Source organism: Tamandua tetradactyla, chromosome 1 (assembly GCF_023851605.1).
Source record: "Tamandua tetradactyla isolate mTamTet1 chromosome 1, mTamTet1.pri, whole genome shotgun sequence".
Lineage (NCBI taxonomy): Eukaryota > Metazoa > Chordata > Mammalia > Pilosa > Myrmecophagidae > Tamandua > Tamandua tetradactyla.
The window spans coordinates 177671792-177684503 of record NC_135327.1 but is presented as its reverse complement, the minus strand read 5'-3'; the positions used below and the strand labels follow the sequence as shown (position 1 = coordinate 177684503).

At 33.6% G+C, this 12712-nt stretch overlaps 1 protein-coding gene and 1 long non-coding RNA gene across 24 annotated transcripts in view; one reads left to right on the top strand and one right to left on the bottom strand.

The window, feature by feature from the left end:
• The window catches only part of AGBL3 (AGBL carboxypeptidase 3), a 235941-nt gene that overhangs the window by 82458 nt on the left and 140771 nt on the right, over positions 1 to 12712 (bottom strand). For 17 of the 18 annotated variants that reach the window (XM_077138632.1, XM_077138557.1, XM_077138649.1 and 14 more), the window contains 2 exons: positions 5489 to 5546; positions 4984 to 5055 (listed from right to left, as the gene is read on the bottom strand). The exons of the other annotated variant lie outside the window; for it this stretch is intronic. In XM_077138632.1, coding sequence (XP_076994747.1) covers positions 4984 to 5055; positions 5489 to 5546 — 130 coding nt within the window. The remainder of the gene's footprint in view (positions 1 to 4983; positions 5056 to 5488; positions 5547 to 12712) is intronic. 18 annotated transcript variants of the gene reach the window in all.
• LOC143666278 (uncharacterized) overlaps positions 1 to 12712 on the top strand; it is a 139248-nt gene that overhangs the window by 84933 nt on the left and 41603 nt on the right. For 5 of the 6 annotated variants that reach the window (XR_013167578.1, XR_013167535.1, XR_013167545.1 and 2 more), the window contains exon 3: positions 12330 to 12462. The exons of the other annotated variant lie outside the window; for it this stretch is intronic. This is a non-coding gene — a long non-coding RNA (uncharacterized LOC143666278). The remainder of the gene's footprint in view (positions 1 to 12329; positions 12463 to 12712) is intronic. 6 annotated transcript variants of the gene reach the window in all.

Sequence of the window (12712 nt, the reverse complement as noted above, 5' to 3'; positions counted from 1 at the left end):
GAATAATATACACTAAGTGTGTGTTTGTTTGCTTAGTATTCTATGAGCTTACTGAATATGTCGTTGATGTCTGTCATTACTTTTGAAAAATTCTTGTCTATTATTACTTCAAATACATCTTCTCTGTTCTCTTTTTCTTTAGTGATAATCCAATTATGTGTATGTTACATTTTTTTAAATTGTCCCACAACTCTTTGACATTCTTTTTTCTTTTTTTCCATTCTTTTTCTCTTTGCATTCCAGCTTGGGAAATTTCTATGCACCTATGTTCCAGATCAACAATTCTTTTTTTGACCATATTCAGTCTACCAATGAGCCCAACAAAGGCATTCTTAATTTGTTTTAGCATTTTCATTTCTAGCATTTCCTTTTTAAAATGTTCTTGTTATTTTATTTATTAGAGAAGTTGTGGGTTTACACAACAGTCATGCATAAAATACAGGACTCCCATTTACAACCCTCTATGAGCACCTTGAACTGGTGTGGAGCACCTGCCCCAATTGATGACAGCATATTTTTATAACTATATAATCCATGGTTCAACCTAGGGTTTACTGTTTATGTAGCACTTTCTTTTGTTTCCTTCTTAACATTTTCATCTCTCTGATTACAATACACATCTGTTCTTGCATGTTGTCTATACTTTCCATTAGGACTCTTTGCATATTTTGTGAATTAGATCTTTTTCTCCACAAGCATATGTTTAAGTCCTAACCCCATGTCCTTTGGATATGAACTCATGGAATCTTGAAAGAGCCTATTAAGATGAAGCCAAGCTGACCTAGTGTGGGCCTTACTCCAAAATAACTGTAGTTCTTACAAGCAAAGAAAATTTGGACACAGTTGTAGGAGTGAAAAAGGACAGGAGACAGCTTGCCATGTGATGGAGGCAGAGATTAATTTATGGACTACTGCCACTAGAGTGCTACAGACTTCAGGAAAAGCATGGCCTGCTAATATCCTGATTTTGAATTTCTAGTCTCTAAAAGTATGAGACTTAAATTCCTGATGTTTAAACCAATCAATCTTTGGTATTTGTTATAGCTGCCCCAATGAACTAAGACATCAGATTAATCAGAGATATTTCATATTCTTTGTCTGATAATTCAAAAATCTGTGTCATATCTGAATCTGGCTCAGATGTTTGCTTTATCTCCTTGGACTATGTTTTTTCTTGCCTTTTAGAATGACTAATATTTTTTATTGGAAACTGGACTGAGTAGGAACTGAGGTAAATAGCCCTTTAATGTGGGGTTTTATGTTAATGCTGTGTTTAATGTTTGCTATAGCTGTTGGTGTTATAGTCATCAAATTCTTCCAGTGTCTTTATTTTTGTCTCTCCTGTTGCCTTTGGACTTGTTTAAAAACCCCTCATCAGAGAGAGTTTTATGTTTTGTTTTTTGAAGCTCTTTCTACTGTAAGCCCTGTTATAATCCTGGAGTATTTTTGATTTTGTTGTAAGGTTCTGAGCAGAAGCATCATCCTGTAATATTATTAAGCCTCAGTGGGCCAATGTCCTTGGGGTGTGATCTCTACAACTGTTCTTAGCTTAATTTTTTCCTCCATTCAAGGGAGGAGAGGGCTGGTGTTTGAGAAACAACCTTTCCCCGAGATGAGATAAGGCTGTGGTGAAGTCTTTGATTCTGGAGAATAGGCCTGTGTTGTAGAGAATGTTCTGAGTATATTTCACAATGTTTACTCTTCCCCTCCTCCTGCCAAAGCCACTAGAAGATCTTTGTCAGCTTTCACTATGAGAACCTAATGGTATTCCTGGAGGTAAAATCCACAAAAGTGTGGCATTCCTCCTATGACTTTAGACACAGGAATTTCTCACTTTCAAGCTAGCCCACACACACAGCCTCCAGTAATTAGGCAAAATTACTGTGTAAGTGTTCCTATCAGTTTATGGCTCCATGGTTAATGCTCCAGGTAAGTGGATCTCACCTGTGAATATAATGAATTTTAGGATCAATTTGTTGATTTCTTGCATAATAGACAGCTGGAATTTTGATAGGGATTACACTGATCTGCATATAAATTTGGAGAGTATTACCTTCTTAACAATATTGAGTTTCATGATCCATGAATATGGGAGTATCTTTCCATCTATTTAGATCTTTAATTTCTTTCAACAATGTCTTATTATTTTCAGTATACAGGTTTTGCACTTCTTATGCTAAATTCATTCCTAAGTAGTTTATTCTTTTAGATGCTATTGTAAATGGAATTGTTTTAACTTCATTTTCATAATATAATTGCTAGTATACGTAGAAATACAATTGATTTTTAACAGCTTTTTGAGATATAAATTCATACTGCACACAATTTAATCATTACAATGATTTTAAGATTTTGACCTTTTATCATATAATTTTTTTTGTATGCTGTATGGCGAGGTCATATTTCATTATTTTTCCATGTGACTAACCTGTTGTTGCACCACCATTTATTGAATTGTTTGTTGCTTGTTTGTTTTGTTTGTTTTTTGGGAAGTGCATGGACCGACAATTGAATTATCTTATAATTTTGTTGTACTCAAAATATTAGCTCCAATATTTTTGTGGATTCCTTAGGATTTTGTATATATAAGGTCATGTATTCTATAAATTGAGTTTTATTCATTTTTTTCTACTCCTGATGCCTTTTACTTCTTTTTTTTTATTGTCCTGGTCCTAGTTAGAACCTCACTGAATAGAAGTGGGGAGAAAAAATATCTTTGTCTTGTTCCTGAACTTAGGTGGAAAGAATTGTCTTTCACCACCAAGCGTGGTTTTAGCTGTGTACTTTTTGTAGATGGCCTTTATCAGGTTGAGGAATATCTCTTTTATTCCTAATTTGTATCATAAAAGGAGACTGGATTTTGTCAGATGCTTTTTCTGCTTCCATTGAGCTGATAATGTTTTTTTGTCTTTATTTTCTAAATAAGGTGTATTACATTGATGGATTTTCCTACGTTAAATCAACTTTGAATTCCTGGAATAAATCCTACTTGATCATGGTGTATAATCATTTTTCTCCATTGCTGGATTTTGTTTGCTAGTATTTTATTGTCTTACTCTTTTGTCTTAATTCTTAATAGGTTCAGAACTTTGTAAATAAAAGTGTTATTTATTGGTCCCCTGGAATTCCAATAATCTCCTCTTCACAAAAGCCTTCCCCAATTCTCCCCTCAACCCAAACAACTCCTACGTAATCATTAGCATAGTAGGTAGTATTTATCCCATTATATTACTTAAGTCTGTTTAATTGCTTGTCATACTCTATGCTTCTTTAGAACAGATCATATATTATTTAGCACTATATTATATTCCGATCTAGCACACTCAACTTTAATAAGTTTTTGGTTATTAAAACTTGAGATCTCTGGGGAGTGGACAAATATCAGACTGTAAAAGAATATGAACAAAGATGGAAAAAAGATTATGTAACAAAGGCTGAGTATCAGAGTGATGGAGACATAGAAGGGTAGTGTCAGAAAGGTTAAAACCTCAAATGAAACTAAGTATTGAAAATTGTTAACAACAACAAAACAAGTTTTACTTAGGTATATTCAAAATGAAAATATATCAAGGAAGATTTAAATCTGCCATTCTGGGATTATTTTATAATACTTATGGATGACAAAGAGCAGAATTTCTCAGCTCTTTACTTGTTTCTTTCTTTCCTATCAAATAGAGTTTTCTTCTAACTGGAAAGGGAGAGGAAACATGGGTAAAAGATGACAGAAGTCTAAGGGCTCTAAATGACTTATCTCAAGTCTTAAGACATAGTACAACTCAGGTGAGGGAAGAGTTAACATATAAGATCACAGAAGGATTGTCAGAAGTCCTTTAAGAAATCATGAAGAAACTATATCCACCCCCTCTAACTACCTAACTCCATTATGATTTAAGGATCAATTCCTTTAAGAACACACTCCCTGAGATTTCTAGGGTGTGTTAGATCTCCTTCTCTGAGCAAACAACTGTAGAAGTAAAGAATGGAGGAGACATAACTTAGCAGCAGCATTATAAAAACAAAATTTATAGGTTTGAGTTTATGTAAATTAAATATCATAGTTTAGGATAATTTTTGAAAGAATAAATGCTAAATTAGACTACATTAATAGAAATCTATTATCAAGAAAGAAGCAAATAAGAATACTGATGTGAAGTGCACTCATTAGATAACATCTGCAGTACTGTATTTAGTTTTTTCAAGCTTGAATAGTAACATAGAAAATAATGATATAAGATGGTAAAGGGGCTTGAATCCTGCTATAATCAAAATGATCGAAAGAAATGGAAGGAAAGTTTCCGGAAAATGAATGAAAGACTTTCAAAAAATATTTATGGTCTGTTATGTAGAAGAGGCATTACAATTGCTGTCATGATTTTAAGAGCACTAGGTAAAAGGAGTTAGAATTGTTTACCTTTAAGGTCTCTCTACTCTCTAGTCTGTATTATCAGAGAGGGCAGATTAATTAAGCAGGTGGATGAAGTTAACAAGATGTATTTAACTCCACATCTAAAGAACATCCCCAATGCTATATTTCTCTAGTAATAGATTGAAAGGTTTTATAATTTAATAAATTATTTGTCATCACAAGTGTTTAATCACAGGCTGAATGAGCATGGATCTTGTTTTGTGTAGAAGGTGAGACAACAGTACTTTCAAAGTTCCTCTCTACTGTAAGATTCAGTGATAAAAGAATTAAAACATTAGGCAATGGGATGAATAGGCTTATTTTGACTGGTAAAATTACAAGAACACAAACTGACATATAATGAATTTTTACTGATTTTCCTCAGTATTTCTAGAGCTAGGGAGGAACATAAAAATTTGAATTTCAAAATTTGGGAGAATGTGAACTATTTCTTGACCATGTGATTTGAAGATAATAGTTCCTTTTATGTAGATTTTGATGATATGCATGTTATTACATGGCTCATATTCAGATGACAGGTCACCACTCAATACTGTCTATATTATTGTTTTACTCACCCAAACTTTGATTAGGGAACTCTCTTCTGAAATACTCAAATATATAATTTTCTGATACCTTTGGCCTTGTATCTAAAGAAGATGGTAAAAGATGATTAGTAGCATGAAAATAATTCATTGACTTTTCTACAGTTCATATTTTTTCCTAAATGAAAAATGCTAGCAAATAAGGTAGAAACAGTAGTTTAGCTTGATAGAATTAATATAAACAGTCCTCAGATATGAAATTTTGTTGCATTTTTACCATTTATAGGAAAAGCATAGTCACTTCTTTCTATAATCCCTTGGAATTCTCTAGAAGATACTGTCATTGCACCTGTAACACTGCACTAAACTTAGTCACCCCAACTAAAAGGTGAATTTTTGGAAAGCAGAAACAATTTTATATACTCCTTAGTATTTCTGGTGCTAATCACAGTGGTAACCTCATAAAGTCGTGGCACAAAATGTGTTTGTTGAATTACATGTATTAATTGTTCATGAGAGGGTGAAACCAGAACATTACCTTTAGCATTAGAATTTGATTCTTTATGACTTTGCTGTAAACGTCCTCTACCATAAACCTAATGGAACACAGAACCAGAAGGAAATATTATATTATTAAACTTGAAAATGGAATATATTTTCTATATGATTTGTGGTTTGGTGGGTATAGTTGTTTGAAGTCATGTACCCAGAAAAATGTGTAAACATGTTCTAAACTTAATCTATTCCATGGGTGTGAACCCATTGTAAGTGAACCTTTTGATGAGGTTACTTCAGTTAAGGTATAGATCAACTCAGTCAGGATGGGTCTTAGTCTTATTACTGGGGTCCTTTATAAGCAGAATGAAATTCAGAAGCACAGAAAGAGAAAGCCATAGGAAGCAAGAAGCTGAAGGTCAATGGACCCAGAAGAGAAGGGAGAGTCTAGGAGGGCCTGCATTTTGCATTGCTATATGACAGAGCAGCCCAGGATAAAGGATCACAGGGAGCCAGCCCTAGAATTTCAAATTATCGCCTTGATGATGCTTAAAAGTAACAAATTCCCATTGTTTAAGCTATTTGCTTGAGTAGCCAAGGAAACTAAAGCAGTAGGTTTTCAACAAACATTTTCTTATTTTATCTTTCTTGGGTTAGAACAGCCAAAAATGTATTTTAATTCATAACCTTCTAATATTTTTTGCAACACAACTTTTTTCTTGCAGCATGACTATAGGAAAATACTGATATTTTGGCACTAAAAGGAGTGTAACAAATTTCCACTTCAGATAGAACTCATTCATGATGAAAAAGAGAAAAAAATGCATACCTTCACTTATTTAAATCAGAAGACTAAATAAAGATGTAGAAAGAGTGTAAAATAGGTGAAAACATATACAATTGTCTGAAAATCATAAACAGATTACAAAACTCTTCTTATAAGGAAAAGATAAAAAATATTTTCTTGAACCTTGAAAAGAAGGCCAGAGTGAGGTAGAGCATATATAAATGACATTGCTTTCTATCTTGAAGAGAGTTGTCAATATGATCCATTTAGACTAAAAGACACACAACATTGTAAAATTGTGACTGTTAATCTTGAATACAAGATTACAAATCACTGTGTAACCAGGAAAACATTTAAAATGTTTTCAAACTTTTGTTTCTGCATCTGTGATATATGCATATCATAAAGAACTTTCCAACCTGGCCCAAGAACAGAAAAATAATTGAAACCATTTTTATCAACATGTAATGCATATCACCTCATAATAAAGGTGAACTATGAAACAAAAGCTCAAAATCCCCTTTGTAGTTATAATTGACTGGCATCAAAAATGGACATAATCAGTATGAAAATCAGAGGAAAATATAAAAATCAAAACTGGATTATTGAAAGAAAAGAAAGAGAAATAGTCCAGAAAAATTATACAAAGTTAAAACCAGATAACTATATAATCCTTAAAATTTGGAGAAACAAGGGAACAAATTAGGCTGAAGAAAATCAGACTTGATTTGATAAATTCTTGGTTTCATTTTTAGCCCTCATCTCCTTATTGAAATGATGCTATGAGCCATAAATAAATAATTATATTTATCCCATAGAAAAGTATTGCCAAGACAGTGTCCCTATGTATGTGATATGTAAATTCTAACCACAATAATCTATAATTGTGTCAGTCATTGTTGACAGTCTTCAAAATCAATTACTGAGAGTGTGTTGATAGGAAATAAAGCCAATTAAAATGCTTCAGGAATAATTTACTAATATTATTTTAGGGATGTATAGATGTCTTATAAGCAAACAATTAAAATTAGAAATAGTCCATTTCAAGAGCGTAATTTGAGTTGTCCTCAGTCATTTATGTCGGTTAAGATAACACTGTTCCATCTTTTTGTCAAAGATTATTAGAAAAGAAATTTCAAGATCAATGATCAAGAACTCCTATTAGCTTTTATGACCACACTTAGAATATATGCAACTAAGTCATAAAATATGTGGATATGTTTATGAGAATTAAATAAATATGTGTTTGGCAAAATATACATAAGAAAACAAAAATAAACCCTTGCTTGGTTCTGGGATCCTGCAACTGACTTAACACAGCTAGATCAGTTGGAGGGTTTGTTTACAAATGTATCACAATTTTATATTCTTGTTCTTCCTCCAAGCATACCCACATTGCTTAGATGGCATAATTTACAAATATGGTCAGGTATCTGTGTCAAAATATTGCTATAACAAAATGCTTTAAAGAATAGAATTACAAATTTTTGAGGAATAATAAAGTAGAAGAGTATAGTATGCTGAAACAAAAACTACTCTTACAATGAATATTTTAGACTCTGGAAATTAAATGTCCTTCAAGTAAATGAAAGACAAACCACAGACTGGGAGAAAATACTTGCCAAACATGTATCTGATAAAGAGCTTGTTTTGAAATTATAAAAAAAATTTTAAAATTCAACAATAAGAAAACAATTCATTTACAAAATGGGCAAAAGATCTGAACAGACACCTCACCAAAGAAGATACACAGATGGCAAATAAGCAAGTGAAAAAATGCTCAACATCATATGTGATTAGGGAACTGAAAATTACAACAGCAGTAAGATAGCACTAATACCTATTACAATGGCCAAAATACAAAATACTAACAACAAATGATGGTGAGGATGTAGAGCAGCAGGAATTCTCATTCATTGTTGGTAAGAATGCAAAATGGTAAAGCTGCTTTGGAAGACAATCTGGTATTTTCTGACAAAACTAAACGCAGGGGCGGGCCACGTTGGCTCAGCAGGCAAGGATGCTTGTCTGCCATGCCAGAGGACCCAGGTTCGATTCCTGGTGCCTGCCTATGTTAAAAAAAAAAACTAAACGCAGGCTTACCATAAAATCCAGAAATCATGCTTCTAGGTAAATACCCAAAGGATTTGAAAAGAGTTGTCCACATAAAAAACTGCACACAAATGTTCATAGCAGCTTTATTCATAATTGCTAAAAAATGGGAGCAACCAAGATGCCTTTCAGTAGGCAAATGTATAACCAAACTGTGGTACATCCATACATGAAATATTATTTAGGAATAAGATGAAATGAGCTATCAAGCCATGAAAAGACAAGGAGGAAACTTAAATGCATACTGCTAATTGAAACAAGTCAGTCTGAAAAGGCTGTGCACTGTATAATTCCAACTACAGGATATTCTGGAAAAGGCAAAAGCATAGAGACACTAAAAAGATCAGTGGTCACCAGGAGTTTAGGGGGGGGAGAAGGGATTCATAGGTGGAGCACAGGGCATTTTTAGGGCAGTGAAACTATTCTGTATGCTATGGGAATGATGTATACATGATGACATATATCTGTCAAAACACACAAAACTGTACGACACTGACAGTGAACCCTAATGTAAACCATGAACTATGTATCAATATTGGGTCATCAATTTTAACAAATATACCACACTAGTGCAAGATGTTAATAATAGGGGAAACTGTGTGTAGGGAGGAAGAGGGGAGATAAGGCCTATGGAAACTCTCTGTTCTTCACAAGTTTTCTGTAAATCTAAAACTGTTCTAAAAACTAAAATATATATTTTTTAACAAAATAAAAAAAATCCCCTCTTCCTTCATGCATTGATCATTTGCTTGAAATCAATTTTCACTTGATATAATAATATCTTCATTGTTTAGTGATTGGAAACCTCTCTACTCTTCATTAATAGATTAGAATTTTTTCTATTTTTAATGTATTTCCTAGCTAATTAAATACCACCAAACTGTCTGATACTTTGCCATAATTTAGATTGATTTTAATTTAAAAACTTCTGGGATTCATAAGTATTCTCATTTTTACTTAATCACAGTTACTGGGCATTTCAAAACATTAGCTCCATGCTCACAGGATCAAATATTTTAAAGTTAGAATTCAGAGATTATTTGAAGTACAAATTCTCACATGCTGTACTTCATGACTATGTTCTTGCAGCCTTTACATGACAATCTCCAGTGATAGGACACTCACTGCTTTCAAGGATAACTTATTTTATTAAAGAACTCCAATAGTAAGAACACTATTTCTTACACTGAACCAAAAATCAGTCACAAATTCTAATTTTAACTTCTGAAAAAACATAAGAAAACGTGTTTGTTAAATGTGATTCCCATTCAATTATTTGAAGATAGTTATGTATTCCTTTACTCTTTCTCTGTCCTTAACAGTTATTTGTTTTAAAAATACACAGCATGGTTTCTGGCTCTTTTACCAAATGGGATATTATTATTTGATTGAACTCTATATTGTCAATCTCTTTCTTAAAACTAAGTATCCATAACTAGACATGAGAGATGCAATCTGAACAGTATAAAGTGCAATATAATCATTATTTTAGTAATAAATAAAAAAATATTAGCCTCTTTAGAAACAACTTTACCTTGTATGTCCATATTAAACTTGTGGCCAATAAAAACTCATAAGAACTTCTCCATATTGTGTAACATAATTGAATTAAGTATTTTAAATGTAAGAAAACTTTTTTTTTATCTGTTAAGTGGTTACTATTTTGGTTTTCTTTAGTGCTTTTGTATTAGTTTCTTGGCTGCTTTAACAAATACCATACGATGGGTTGGCTTAACAACAGGAATTTATTGGCTTACAGTTTCATGGGCTAAAAACTTCCTTCCAGAGTCTTTATATTCTGGCTGGGTTGGCAATCTTTGGGGTTCCTTGGTTTTTCTATCACATGGCAACACATGTTGTGTGCCTACTCTTTTCTCTTCTGGGTTCTGTTGACTTCTAGATTATAGCTGCTGCTCATGTCTTCTTTTTCAGAGTCCAATTTCCTTTTCATATAAAGACTTCAGCCATATTGGATTGAGTTCTCCCCCCATGCAGTTGGGGCACACCTTATGAATAACGTATTCAGAGGTCCAATTTACAAATGGTTTCACACCCACAGGACCAGGGGTTGGGACCTGAATGTGCCTTCTGTGGAGACAGGATTCAATCCTCAACATCCATCTTCCCAGTACTCCCTGCTTTGTAAATTTATAGGATAGAGTGTATCACCTGATGGGGAAATTATCAAAAGTAAAAAAGGAAATTCCCTAACACATGTTCCTGGTCTCAGTAATTTAGGTGAAGGACTCAAAGAAACCAGAAGAGAACACTGAAAAATGCAAAAAGAAAATAGAAAAAGTAATTTAATGGTGGTTAGTTGATACTGAAAGGCAATGGGACAATTAGAAAGAACAACATAGGACTCCACAAAATATTGTTGTGAAGCACTCTTAAATATTTATTTGATTAAAAAATGCTAATTTCTAGTATCTTTTAGAAACTCAACTAGCAGAATTAAACAAAATGATATCTTTTCTGCTCGATTAAAATAATGTTTCTAAGTTAAAAGAATATAGAAGATGAAAATTGGCATTTACCAAAGGAGATATACAGATGGCAAACAGGAGCATGAAAAGATGCTAAAAATCATTAACCATTAGGGTAATACAAATTAAAACCACAATGAGAAATCACTATAATCCTATCAGAATAGGTGAAATAAAAAACAGTGATAATACCAAATACTGTTGAAGATAAGGGGAAACTGGAACACTCAGGCATTGCTGACGGGAATGTAAAATGGCATAGCCAAATTAGAAAACAGTTTGGTAGTTTCTTTTCATCCAAAAAAATGCACTTACCATATGACCCAGCAACTGGATTCCTGGACATTTAGCCCAGAGAAATAAAAACTTATGTTTAACCCCAAATCCATATACAGATGTTCACAGAGCAGTTTTATTCATGACAGCCCCAAACTGGAATTGAAATGTCCTTCAGTGGGTGAATGATTAAACAAACTGAGGTGCAACCCTATCATGGAATCTTACTCAGAAATAATAAGGAATGAATTTTTGATACATGGAACAACTTGGATAAACCTCCAGGGAATTATGCCTAGTGAAAAAAGGCAAATTCAAAGTTTGCATACTATATGATCATATATATGTACACATACTATATGATCATATATGGTATATGATATACATATACATACTATATGATCATATATATATACATAATATAAAACCAATGAAACAAAAAACACTTTTGGTTTCATTGATTTCTCTATTGTATGTCTTTATATTTCACTAAGTTCCACTCTAATATTTATTATTTCCTTCCTTCTTACTTTGAATTTAGTTTGCTTTTCCTTTTTCTGGAATCTTAAGGTAGAAGGTTATGTCATTGATTTGAGATCTTTCCTCTTTTTAAAAATTGACATTTGCATTTATAAATTTTCTTCTAAGGACTGCTTTAGCTGTATCCTATAAGTTTTGGTATGTTGTGTCATCATATTCACTCTTATAAAATATCTTCCAGGCTTACAGAAGGTGGTGGAGAAGGGTAGGCTGAATTCACCTTTGCTCTAAAGAACAAGATAAGGGATGGGGAAATAAATGACTGGGACTCCAGCCCCATGGCTGAGAGATCAAAGAGGTTCCTCAATATTTCATAGAAAGGAGAGACACAGGAAGATTGGGACAGGGACAGGGAGAGCAGGGTGGGTCTGATCAGCTGTGACCCCTGATGGGGGTGGATAGAGGAAGTGCAGGTCCAAGGGAACAGACTGTCTCTCTACACCAGCTGTTGGCTGGGGGAAACTTCCCTGTAGTTCTGCAGCTGGCAGTACCCATGAGGACCCCAGAGGTATGCTTTACTGTCCACCATGAAAACCTGCATCCCAGACACGAGGATCAGTCACCCAGATGGGCGCTGCAAATAGCCATCTTTTTAGGTGCAGTGATAGATGCTGCACAGCTGCTAGATGCTGTGATAACTGCTCTACCAGCACTGAGATTTGCTCCCTCCTTCCATGCACTAGGACCAGCTGTCCTGCATCCACATGCCAGGAACAGCCCCCATGCTGTGCAAGTCATCTTCACAGCCAGCTGCTGCAGTTGGGGACGGGTGAAGGAAGAGGGTTCCTCAGGAGTGCCACCTGCAGGGAAGAAGTGGTAAATGCAATCTAGGCAAACTCCCTATTTGCTTAGATTTTTTTAAAATATAATTTTTCTATATTTTTTATTATTATTATATATTTTATTTTTAATTTATATTCATTTATATATATTTATATTATTAATTTATTATATATTTTATGTATATTTTCTCTTTCTTCTGTGGGTACCAGTTTGAGTTCATTCCCAATATGTCTTTGGGTGTCTCCTTCTGACTTTGGGGTCTATTACTGTTGAGTTATATTTT